We start from the raw sequence: 13,522 nt of genomic DNA on the forward strand, positions 1-13,522 counted from the left end.
AGTTAGTAACATCAGCAAATGATCAGTTTGGCTGATACTTAAAAACCTTGATGGGTTTACAGGATAACACTTATTTCAAATAGTTTCACCATATTTAGTAGGTTTTTTTAACGATTGCACAATGAGGTTCACATGGTTGTTGGTTGCTTTAGAAATAACTGATTAATTCAATAATTGGTGGTTGCTTAAGAAATAACTGATTGGTTGGTGATTTCTTTAGAAATAACTGATATTAATTGGTGACTGCTTTAAGATAATTGATTGGTTGGTGGTTGCTATAGAAATAACTGATTGATTGGTGGCTGCTTTAAGATAATTGATTGGTTGGTGATTCCTTTAGAAATAAATAATTGATTGGTGGCTGCTTTAAGATAATTGATTGGTTGGTGGTTGCTATAGAAATAACTGATTGATTGGTCACTGCTTTAAGATAAATGATTGGTTGGTGGTTGCTATAGAAATAACTGATTGATTGGTGGTTGCTTTAAGATAATTGATTGGTTGGTGGTTGCTATAGAAATAACTAATTGTTTAGTAGCTGCTTTAAGATAAATGATTGGTTGGTGGTTGCTATAGAAATAACTGATTGATTGGTGGTTGCTTCATGTTGATTTTCAAAGACTTTAGTTAATACTAGTCACCTCACACTCAGTGTAATAAAATTAACGATACCAATTTTCTTGCTCCAAATGCGCATTTCGACAATACATGTCTCTTCAGTGATGCTCGTGGCCAAAATATTTGAAATCCAAAGCTTATATAAAAGATGAAGAGCTATAATCCAAAAGGTCCAAAAAGTATAGCCAAATCCGTGAAAGGAATCAGAGCTTTGCATGAGGGAGATACATTCCTTAATTTATAATAATTTCTATCATTTAACCTAGGTAACATGTATTGTCATCTATTATCCTACAAATACCTGATCAATAGCCATGTTAGCTTAGTTGTTTCAATTTTCTGTACTTAAAAGTAATATATTAGGACCTTAACTTCGTGGTTAACATGTGGAGTTTCCTTTAAAGAATGTCCTTTCTGAATCTTTCGTCAGATGAGTAAGCTTTTAGAACTAAAGATCATTTCTGGTGTGAAGTGGGTTATTTTCATTCTGTGCGTTGGATAATGTGTGATTTATCAAACTATGGATAATGCATAATAAAACATGTAACTAATATATTTATTTTAATGTGTTTGTAAGAAAATAAATTGTGTTACTCATATGGACATGCATACTGCTACATGTAAATGTCCATTTCTTGAATTTTTCAATGTTATTATTTTGTATCTGCTTATTATTGTTGAACCTTCGACTTTTGTCTAAAAAGCGATACAGCAATCCTATATTCCATCGGCTGCGACAGCAGCTGTGTCAGCTTTCACAAATATTCACTCTGTCCATGCTGTGGTTAAAGTTTTTAAAATTTTGATAACTTTCTTAAACTGGCCTGGATTTCTACCAACCTTGGACAGAAGCTTGTTTATGATCATAACATAGTATTCAGAAGTAAATTATGTAAAAAAAATATTTTTTTCCCCATATTTTACTTATAAATGGACTTAGTTTTTCTGCCAGGAAACATAACATTCACTCTGTGGTTAAAGTTTTTAAAATTTTAATAACTTTCTTAAACTGTCCTGGATTTGTACCAAACTTTGGCAGAAGCTTGTTTTTGATCAAAAGCAAGTATCTAGAAGGAAATTTTGTTAAAATTTTGGACCTGTTTATCCCTATTTTTATACGACCGCAAAAATTTTAATTGCTATCACGTTGGCGTCGTTGTCTGCGTCGTCGTCGTCGTCGTCCGAATACTTTTAGTTTTCGCACTCTAACTTTGGTAAAAGTGAATAGAAATCGATGAAATTTTGACACAAGGTTTATGACCACAAAAGGAAGGTTGGGGTTGATTTTGGGAGTTTTGGTTCCAACATTTTAGGAATTACGGGCCAAAAAAGGGCCCAAATAAACATTATTCTTGGTTTTCGCACAATAACTTTAGTATAAGTAAATAGAAATCAGTGAAATTTAAACACAAGGTTTATGACCACAAAAGGAAGGTTGGGATTGATTTTGGGAGTTGAGGTCCCAACAGTTTAGAAATTAGGGGCCAAAAAGGGGCCCAAATAAGCATTATTATTGGTTTTCGCACCATAACTTGAGTATAAGTAAATAGAAATCTATGAAATTTAAACACAAGGTTTATGACCATAAAAGGAAGGTTGGGATTGATTTTGAGAGTTTTGGTCCCAACAGTTTAGGAATAAGGGGCCCAAAGGGTCCAAATTGAACTTTGTTTGATTTCATCAAACATTGAATAATTGGGGTTCTTTGATATGCTAAATCTAACTGTGTATGTAGATTCTTAATTTTTGGTCCCGTTTTCAAATTGGTCTACATTAAGGTCCAAAGGGTCCAAAATTAAACTTAGTTTGATTTTAACAAAAATTGAATCCTTGGGGTCCTTTAATATGTTGAATCTAAAAATGTACTTAGATTTTTGATTATTGGCCCAGTTTTCAAGTTGGTCCAAATCGGGGTCCAAAATTAAACTTTGGTTGATTTCATCAAAAATTGAATAATTGGGGTTCTTTGATATGCCAAATCTAACGGTGTATGTAGATTCTTAATTTTTGGTCCCGTTTTCAAATTGGTCTACATTAAAGTCCAAAGGGTCCAAAATTAAACTAAATTTGATTTTAACAAAAATTGAATTCTTGGGCTTTTTTGGTATGCTGAATCTAAACATGTACTTAGATTTTTGTTTATGGGCCCAGTTTTCAAGTTGGTTCAAATCAGGATCCAAAATTATTATATTAAGTATTGTGCAATAGCAAGAAATTTTCAATTGCACAGTATTCAGCAAAAGCAAGAAATCTTCAATTGCACAGTATTGTGCAATAGCAAGAAATTTTCAATTGCTCAGTATTGTGCAATAGCAAGAAATCTTCAATTGCACAGTATTGTGCAATAGCAAATATTTTCAATTGCACAGTATTGCGCAATAGCCAGAAATATCTAATTGCACAATATTGTGCAATAGCAAGAAATTTTCAATTGATTGGAGTTATCTTCTTTGTCCAGAATAGTTGTTGAGTCAACTTAAATCATACAAAATACAATGTATATTCACTTTTACTACCAACTGATAAATTAAAACAATCTTTACCATTCAGTGATAACAAGCACCTTTTGTTACATTTTAATATTTTATGATGTATTTAAATGAGTAGTTATTGTTGCAAACTCCATTAGAAATTTGAATTGAGATCAGTTTTGGAAAAAGGGAAAGGGGGATGTGAAAAAAAAATGGGGGGGGGGGGGGGGTTAAATTTTTCTCATTTCAGATTTCATAAGTAAAAAGAAAATTTCTTCAAACATTTTTTTGAGAGAATTAATATTCAACAGCATAGTGAATTGCTCAAAGGCAAAAAAAAACTTTTAAGTTCATTAGACCACATTCATTCTGTGTCAGAAACCTATGCTGTGTCAACTATTTAATCACAATCCAAATTTAGAGCTGTATCCAGCTTGAATGTTGTGTCCATACTTGCCCCAACCGTTCAGGGTTCAACCTCTGTGGTCGTATAAAGCTGCGCCCTGCGGAGCATCTGGTTAACATTACATACAGTTAGCAGCTAAAGTTTTTAACACTAAAACATTTTTTAGATTCATAACCTATCCTGGATTTTTATCAAACCAGGACAGAAGTTACTCTCAATCTAAAGATAGTATCTAGTGGATTATTTTATTATTTTTTTCCTCATTTTTATTGAGCCTGTGATTAACAGCAAAAGTAGGCAAGACACTTGGTTCCACAGAATCCTTACAAATTTTTATATTTTTGTATCTGCTTATTATTATATTTTGGTATCTGCTTATTATTATATTTTGGTATCTGCTTATTGTTATATTTTGGTATCTGCTTATTATTATATTTTGGTATCTGCTTATTATTATATTTTGGTATCTGCTTATTATTGTAATTTTGTTTCTGATTATAATTATATTTTTGTATCTTTTCAGTAAAACCAACTGACGTTAGATTAGAAGGTGTATTTACAGTAGAAGAAAATGATACTGTAACTTTCACATGCACCTCCATAGGAAGTCGTCCTGCACCAGATGGGACCATGCTTTATATTAATAATGCAGTCGTAAATAAATCATCAACTGTTGTGTATGACAATACTACAGACACCTATACAGCATCTGTGACTGAGACTAGAATGATAGGTAGAGGGTATAATGGTGTGCCTGTATTTTGTTATATGGCAATGATAAATTTATCACATACCAGCTTTGACAACAAGAGATTAGATGTACATTGTAAGTGCAAATTCACATACAATTAAATTTAATTCAATTATTATTTTTGGCACAACTTTTTGGAATTTTGGGTCCTCAATGATCTTAAACTTTCTTGTTTGACTTTATAACTATTTTGATCTTAGTGTCACTGATGAGTCTTATGTAAGACAAAACATGCGTCTGGCATATTAAATTATAAGCCTGGTACCTTTGATAACTTATTATACTTAAGAAAAAAGAAATCAGTATAGTCTTAATGTGCTTATACAGTTAGGCTTTGGTGTATCCCAAAAGCAATTACTTAAACAGTTACCAAATTGCAGTTTGTATTATTCTGCTACAAAACTTATTGTTGTACTGTTTAATGAAGGCTTTTGAAAATATTATCCATAATGCATTAATTTCTGAAATGGTGAATTGCATGACCTGAAAATGGCAAAAAAAACCAAGAAGATAACAATCAAAAACAAGGTTGCAGAATTCTGATACTGACAGCCACGTGCACATGAAGAGTGGACAAACTAGTTTTAGGAAAGGCCAAACTTCATTTTCATTCACATATATATACAAAATAAGTATAATTCTTACATGTCAAAAATGTTTTTATCATTGGAAACATTAGAAAGAAAAAAACCTGACGATTCTGAGATGTTAGACAAGTTTATCTAATAAAGGGAGATAATCTTATATTGCAGATGGTCCTGACTTAGACCAAGTTTATCTAATAAGGGGAGATCATCTTTGTTACAGATGGTCCTGACATAAACCAAGTTTATCTAATAAAGGGAGATAATCTTATTACAGATGGTCCTGACGTAGACCAAGTTTATCTAATAAGGGGAGATCATCTTTTATTACAGATGGTCCTGACATAAACCAAGTTTATCTGATAAGAGGGAGATCATCTTTTATTACAGATGGTCCTGACATAGACCAAGTTTATCTGATAAGGGGAGATAATCTTATTACAGATGGTCCTGACGTAGACCAAGTTTATCTAATAAGGGGAGATCATCTTTTATTACAGATGGTCCTGACATAAACCAAGTTTATCTAATAAGAGGGAGATCATCTTTTATTACAGATGGTCCTGACATAAACCAAGTTTATCTGATAAGAGGGAGATCATCTTTTATTACAGATGGTCCTGACATAAACCAAGTCTATCTAATAAGAGGGAGATCATCTTTTATTACAGATGGTAAACCAAGTTTATCTGATAGGGGGAGATAATCTTTTATTGCAGATGGTCCTGACATAAACCAAGTTTATCTAATAAGAGGGAGATCATCTTTTATTACAGATGGTCCTGACATAAACCAAGTTTATCTAATAAGAGGGAGATCATCTTTTATTACAGATGGTCCTGACATAAACCAAGTTTATCTGATAAGAGGGAGATCATCTTTTATTACAGATGGTCCTGACATAAACCGAGTTTATCTAATAAGAGGGAGATCATCTTTTATTACAGATGGTAAACCAAGTTTATCTGATAGGGGGAGATAATCTTATATTGCAGATGGTCCTGACGTAGACCAAGTTTATCTAATAAGGGGAGATCATCTTTGTTACAGATGGTCCTGACATAAACCGAGTTTATCTAATAAAGGGAGATAATCTTATTACAGATGGTCCTGACGTAGACCAAGTTTATCTAATAAGGGGAGATCATCTTTTATTACAGATGGTCCTGACATAAACCAAGTTTATCTAATAAGAGGGAGATCATCTTTTATTACAGATGGTCCTGACATAAACCAAGTTTATCTAATAAAGGGAGATCATCTTTTATTACAGATGGTCCTGACATAAACCAAGTTTATCTAATAAGAGGGAGATCATCTTTTATTACAGATGGTCCTGACATAAACCGAGTTTATCTAATAAGAGGGAGATCATCTTTTATTACAGATGGTAAACCAAGTTTATCTGATAGGGGGAGATAATCTTTTATTGCAGATGGTCCTGACATAGACCAAGTTTATCTGATAGGGGGAGATAATCCTCTATTGCAGATGGTCCTGACAAAGACCAAGTTTATCTGATAAGGGAAGATAATCTTTTATTGCAGATAGTCCTGACATAAACCAAGTTGATCTGATAAGGGGAGGTATTCTTTTATTGCAGATGGTCCTGACGTGAACCAAGTACATCTGATAAGGTGAGATAATCTTTAAATGCAGATGGTCCTGACATTTATCTGATATTAGACTGATAAGGGAAGATAATCTTTTATTGTAGATGGTCCTGACGTGAACCAAGTACATCTGATAAGGGGAGATAATCTTTTATTGCAGATAGTCCTGACTTGAACAAAGTACATCTAATAAGGTGAGATAATCTTTTACTGCAGATAGTCCTGACATAAACCAAGTTTATCTGATAAGAAGAGATAATCTTTTATTGCAGATAGTCCTGACATAAACCAAGTTTATCTGTTAAGAAGAGATAATCTTTTATTGCAGATAGTCCTGACATAAACCAAGTTTATCTGATAGAGGGAGATAATCTTTTATTGCAGACAGTCCTGAAATAAACCAAGTGTATCTGATAAGGGGAGGTATACTTTTATTGCAGATGGTCCTGACATAAACCAAGTTTATCTGATAAGAAGAGATAATCTTTTATTGCAGATAGTCCTGAAATAAACCAAGTTTATCTGATAAGGGGAGATAATCTTTTATTGCAGACAGTCCTGACATAAACCAAGTTTATCTGATAAGGCTTAGGGGAGATAATCTTTTGTTGCAGACAGTCCTGACATAAACCAAGTTTATCTGATAAGGGGAGATAATCTTTTATTGCAGACAGTCCTGACATAAACCAAGTTTATCTAATAAGGGGAGATAATCTTTTATTGCAGATAGTCCTGACATAAACCAAGTTTATTTGATAAGGGGAGGTATACTTTTATTGCAGATGGTCCTGACATAAACCAAGTTTATCTGATAAGATAAGATAATCTTTGTTGCAAATGGTCCTGACATAAACCAAGTTTATCTAATAAGGGGAGGTATTCTTTCATTGCAGATGGTCCTGACGTGAACCAAGTTTATCTGACTGGAAGTACTTCAGGTGATGAAGGATATACAGAAACCTATAAATGCAGCACAGGAAATACTAACCCAAATGCAACAATTCTTTGGTTTAATGGATCAGTCGAATTTTTTCCACCAAACCCACCAGATGTTGTAGAATATAAATCAACTCAGGCTTTTTATACAAGGGTAATAATTTCATTGTTATCACTCATTTTTTATTTTTTTATTTTTAAAATTTCACCTTGTTTGACAGACATATTTATTACCTACCAATTATTATACGTACATTTGATATTTTTGATGTATGGAATGATTGTAATAGGAATATGTCTGTCTATTGGTTATAATCTAACCTTGACCTCATTTTCATGGTTCATTGGTCAATATTAAGTTTTTGTGTTTTATTTTTCATAAGACATCAGTCTGTCAGACATCAGTATGTATGTTTCTGAATTTTGTCTCACATAATATTGGTATTTAACTGCTTTACCATCTAGTGCAAAAGAGAAGAAACTGCAAAACAGCCTGATTTTGAGATCGTCGTTAACATTTAGATATGACCCAACAGCTCTTCACTTAGAAGATATTTTGCTTCACAATGTATTTTACAGATGTAAGCCTGTGTGAAATATCTTTTTTAAGGTGAAGATCTTATTATATATATATATTTTGACCAAATACTATGTATGAAATGGCTATTTTAGGTCAAATATGTAAATTTAAAAAAAATTATGATGTCTGATGCTAAATGAAATCACAACAGACCTTTCAGAATTGGTTCCAGGACTGCAGATTATATTATATAGAAATAAGAAGATGTGGTATGAATGCCAATGAGACAACTCAATCCAAGTCACAATTTGTAAACAGCCTTCAACACAGCATTGGCTTGCACATATTAGCAAGCTATAAAGGGCCCCTAATATGACTAGTGAAAAAACGTTTAAACAGGAAAACCAGCAGTCTAACCTTTATAAGAAACGAGACAGAGAACACATCAACCAACAACAACCACTGAAGATCACATTCAGTTATCAATAGAATACATTTTGGATGGCTTGAATAAGTTCACTATTTTTTTTTAGCTCACCTGGCCCAAAAGGCAAAGTGAGCTTTTCTCATCACTTGGTGTCTGTTGTCCCTTGTCCCTTGTTGTCATCAGTCGTTGTTGTTAAATTTTACAAAAATCTTCTCTGAAACTACTGCGCCAAATTTGACCAAACTTGGCCACAATTACCATTGGGGTATGTAGTTTAAAATATGTGTCCAGTGACCCAGCCAACCAACCAAGATGGCAGCCATGGTTAAAAATAGAACATAGGGGTAAAATGTAGAATTTGGCTTGTCTGAAACCAAAGCAATTAAAGCAAATCTGACATGGGGGGGGGGGGGGGGGTAAATTGTTTATCAGGTCAAGAGCTATCTGCTATGAGATTTTCAGATGAATCGGAAACTATGTTTTAAAATGGCAACACTAATCTCATTTTAATATCATTTTATTTTTGTAATGAGCAACATCCTTACTTGAAAAGAATTATTGTAAATTTGATACCTAATAGATATAGGAAGATGTGGTGTGAGTGCCAATGAGACAACTCTCCATACAAATAACAATTTAAAAAGTAAACCATTATAGGTTAAAGTACGGCCTTCAACACGGAGCCTTAGCTCACACCGAACAACAAGCTATAAAGGGCCCCAAAATTACTAGTGTAAAACCATTCAAACGGGAAAACCAACGGTCTAATCTATATAAACAAAACGAGAAACGAGAAACACGTATATATTACATAAACAAACGACAACTACTGTACATCAGATTCCTGACTTAGGACAGGTGCAAACATTTGCAGCGGGATTAAACGTTTTAATGGATCCAAACCTTCTCCCTTTTTCTGAAACAATAGCATAACATCACAACAAAGAAAAACATACGATAAAATATCAATTGGCAGACTTAACTCAAAACTAAGTTTATTTACAGAAAGATGTTAAAATGTGGGTAAAATATATGAGAATTTTGTTCATAAACTTAGCGTAATATGGTTGTTGCAGGTAAAATTTATCCTTTCAACATGTTTCATACCAATTGAAATTTTTGCACTTCAGCATCCATATTAAAATCAACCAACTGCCTATTTATTTATCAATAAAATTAACATAATTTTTAAAGAATTGAAGAGTTTGATCTTTTTTGTGATTGTACTGCCAAGATAATAACTAGTTTCACATCTCATCTTTTTTCAGAAATGGTTCAGTTCCTCTCAAGAATGGAAGATTAAATTCAGTAGATACCACAAGGGTACAGTTATAAAGTGTGTTGTTCTGGGTACAAACAATAGATCTGTCACAGTTACAAAGACAATATCAGATATATATTGTAAGTATATTTCCTATCAAATAATATTGAGAATAAAAATGGGGAATGTGTCAAAGAGACAACAAGCTAACCAAAAAGCAGATAACTGCCAAAGGCCACCATTGGGTCTTCAATAGGGTGAAAAAAAATCCAGCATCCGGAGGTGGGTTTGAGCTGGCTCTAAACAAATATGTTCACTATTTCAGTGAAAGTGAACATAACCCTAACTCTGAAACATTTAAATGAACAAAAAAAAAGAAGAGAAAAAAGACTAACAAAGACCAGAGACTCCAGACTTGGGGGAAAAAAATAAAATCACGAAAATGATGAACTCCAAGGAAAAATCAAAAAGAAAAGTTCTTAATTGAATGGCAAAATCAAAAGCTCAAACACATCAAACACATGAATAACAAATGACATATTCCTGACTTTGTACAGGCAATTTCTTATGTGACAGACGCAAACATGCAGCAGTGTTAAACATGATAGGTAAGATCTCAACCTTTCCCCCTTACCTCAAGCCAATGTAGAATAAAAATCACACAGCAAAATGCACAGTAAAACTCAGTTCAAAACAAGTCTGAGGGTAATGTATAGGACAGAATAGAATAGGTAGCAGAAGGAAGGAATCGCAATGGCAATGATACATGAATTAACAAAGAACTACTAGCAGTTACAGACATGCCAGATCCAGACCTCAATTTAACAGATTAAAAGATAATGTCTCTGTCATATGAAAATCAAGCACAAGATGTCCTGTTAGGAATTAAAAGTATTATAAAGGAATTTGATGCGACTGTCATACAAGTGAGAGGTTTAGCTAGCTATAAAACCAGGTTCAATCCACCATTTTCTACATTTGAAAATGCCTGTACCAAGTCAGGAATATGACAGTTCTTGTCCATTCGTTTTTGATGCGTTTTGTTATTTTATTTTGCCATGTAATTATGGACATTCCGAATTGATTTTCCTCTGAGTTCAGTATTTTTGTGATTTTTATTTTTTATACCGTCATAAAATATATGAGAAGAACATAACATTGATTTTTTTACCGTTATTTCTCAATTTTAAGATTTTCCCATTTTTGTATTTTTAGACAAACCAGAGTTAGAGATAACAGGGCACCAGTTGATAGATAATGTAACAGGACACTATATCATAAATGAAGGAGAAACACTAAATCTGACATGTAGATTGTTAGGAGCTAATCCAATGACCACAGTTACCTTTAGTAGTCCTGGAACATCAGGTAATTTCATAACATACTTTGATGTATGAACTTATATTCAATAAACCTGTGGCAAAAAGTAAAATAAAAAAAATACTGAGCTCTGAGGAAAAATTCTTAACAGAAAGTCCCTAAGCAAATGGCATAATCTATAGCTCAAACACATGAAACGAATGGATAACAACTGTCATATTCCCACTTGGTACAGGTATTTACTTGTGTAGAAAATGGTGGATTAAGCATGGTTATAGCTAGCTTAACCTTTGACTTGGGTGACAGTTACATAAAATTCCATTATATGATATAGTCTTGAGGGGCCACTTCCTAATATACAAGGTGATAGGATGTGCTGCTGGAATAAGTCACTTTTTCCAGCATGAAAATATGGGAATAGGTTGGGAAAACTATCAGAAATATATAAGGTTGATAAAGTTCCAATTACTTGTGTATTGAAAGCCCTGTCATTTTTTTTACAGCCAAAACATTACACACAGAATATAAGTCTTAAATTTCCACTTTTTCAATAGACCCCAAAAACCCAACCAAAATGGAAAAAGGTTAAAACTTTACTTAAGCAATATATGAAAGGGAAAACATTTTTTAAGATCTAAATTATATGAAAAGGGTGGGGTAACAGAACCCTAGCTAGTGACACCCCTATCAATAAAGTATTGAAGTATAGAGCTCCTGCCCCCACCCCCAGGATATAGTTTGATAACTTAGGAATAGAGTTTGTTTTTGTTTAAGTTATAATAATACAAAGAACAATGATTATATATTTCTTAATAATGTAGAAAGATATGGTTAGTGTTCAATATATTTTTTTTTTAAATAAGAATAACTCAGTCTTTCCAATATAATATGTTAATTTTTTTTGCATTTCAAGGAACGACTACAGCATCTTTGATCATACCAGACATTAAATATCATCATGACAGAGACTATTTTACATGTTCATCATCTAACTCTGCTGGGTATACTGGCATTACTATAAGGCTTGATGTTCAATGTAAGTACATCTACATTTTTATGCCTACATCCGGCATTATGTTTTTTCATCTATTCCCTTTCATCCATCCATTTGTTTCTTCATTTGTCTGTTCCTCGTCTGTGCCGCTTCAAGTTAAAGTTTATGGTCAAGGTAGTTTTTGATGAACTCGATGTCCAATCAACTTGAAACGTAGTACACATGTTCTCTATAATATGATCTCTCTAAATATATGTCAAATTAGAGTTTTTACCCAAATTTTACCGACCACTGAATATAGAAAATTATGGTGCAAGATGGGCATCCATGTACTATATACATCACTTTCTTGTTTAACCTATTTCCAAAAAAACATTTCAAAGAATAAACTTTTTATACTTCAGAATGCTTCTGTGATATATTAATATCCTTGTCAGCAGTTTTATTTGTGTTGAGAAAAGTGGATCGCTTAACATTAAGCGGATTAAACTGATAATGTCATAAATTTTTATAAACTACACTGTCAATGAACTTAGAGGAGAGGTGAAACATAGCAATGGAATACACAAAATCTCATAACTCCATAGCAAAAAAAGATGAATTTTGACATATCTACAAAAGCAATGAACAGGGGAAAACACTTTTTTCTGCTAAAAATAACGCATGATTTAATGAAACTTTTTTTTACAAAATATTATTGTGTATCTCCTGTTTTATTTTTCAATCAGTATAAATTTGTAGCAAGAATAACATGAATTTGCCTTAATCTCCTTAAGTAAAAGTTAAAGTGATATTTATTTTTTAAAATAATTTCAGATGGTCCTCATATATCTTATGGAAGGAGTTATTATTTGGAAGAGGGTGGAAATATAACTGTTGAATGTCGTGTGGAATCAAATCCACCTGCCACAGTCTGGTGGGAAAAAGAGGGAGATAACTCTACACGTTACAATGGTAACATGCTGGATCTGACATCGGCTAACAGAGACCAGGGTGGATCATACATCTGTTTTGCAGCTAGTGACAGAAAATATGAAAGTGGGATAACAGAAGTGTTGTCAAACAGGACTTTTGTAGTCGACGTTCAGTGTAAGTTATTGAAAGGCAAGGATTCAATAGACTATATGTTGAGTGGGGTGCTCATTTTGCCATAACTTTCCATGTTTTCTGCAGTTTATGTTCAGGTCTTCATGTTTTTGAAGTATACTGATATTTCTATATGAAGATAACATCAAAATCAAAATATTCTAATCTTGAAAATGTGTCTCTTTGAAAAACAATCATTTAATTAAAATTTTAAGGCTATATAATGTCCTGATGTTTTGTCAAAGGGGGACACATATTCGCCGTTTTTACACATCTTTAAGATGGTACCTATCACTACAGGGAGATAACTCTGTAAAATCAGCTGAACCTTTTAATTATGTTGTGTTGTTAGGGGATTAATAAGCTTCTCAATGATCAAAGTTAGTGTTTGTCAAACTGCTATATAACCAGTGTAATTTTTCTGATAAAACGCTTGGTTCATATTTTTTTATTTTTTTTTAGATTTTTGTCAAAGGGTTAAAGTAAATACTTTGTCAAAATTTTATGAAAATTAAACGAGCCAAATTAATTTTAG

The 13,522-nt window shown here is 32.9% G+C and overlaps 1 protein-coding gene across 2 annotated transcripts in view; it reads left to right on the top strand.

Moving 5' to 3' along the window:
- The window catches only part of LOC143057249 (protein turtle homolog B-like), a 51,040-nt gene that overhangs the window by 15,738 nt on the left and 21,780 nt on the right, over positions 1-13,522 (top strand). For both annotated transcript variants that reach the window (XM_076230516.1, XM_076230517.1), the window contains 6 exons: positions 4,019-4,321; positions 7,337-7,533; positions 9,595-9,727; positions 10,803-10,955; positions 11,821-11,943; positions 12,718-12,990. In XM_076230516.1, coding sequence (XP_076086631.1) covers positions 4,019-4,321; positions 7,337-7,533; positions 9,595-9,727; positions 10,803-10,955; positions 11,821-11,943; positions 12,718-12,990 — 1,182 coding nt within the window. The remainder of the gene's footprint in view (positions 1-4,018; positions 4,322-7,336; positions 7,534-9,594; positions 9,728-10,802; positions 10,956-11,820; positions 11,944-12,717; positions 12,991-13,522) is intronic.

The sequence above is a fragment of the Mytilus galloprovincialis genome, chromosome 13, assembly GCF_965363235.1.
Source record: "Mytilus galloprovincialis chromosome 13, xbMytGall1.hap1.1, whole genome shotgun sequence".
In the NCBI taxonomy this organism is placed as follows: Eukaryota; Metazoa; Mollusca; class Bivalvia; order Mytilida; family Mytilidae; genus Mytilus; species Mytilus galloprovincialis.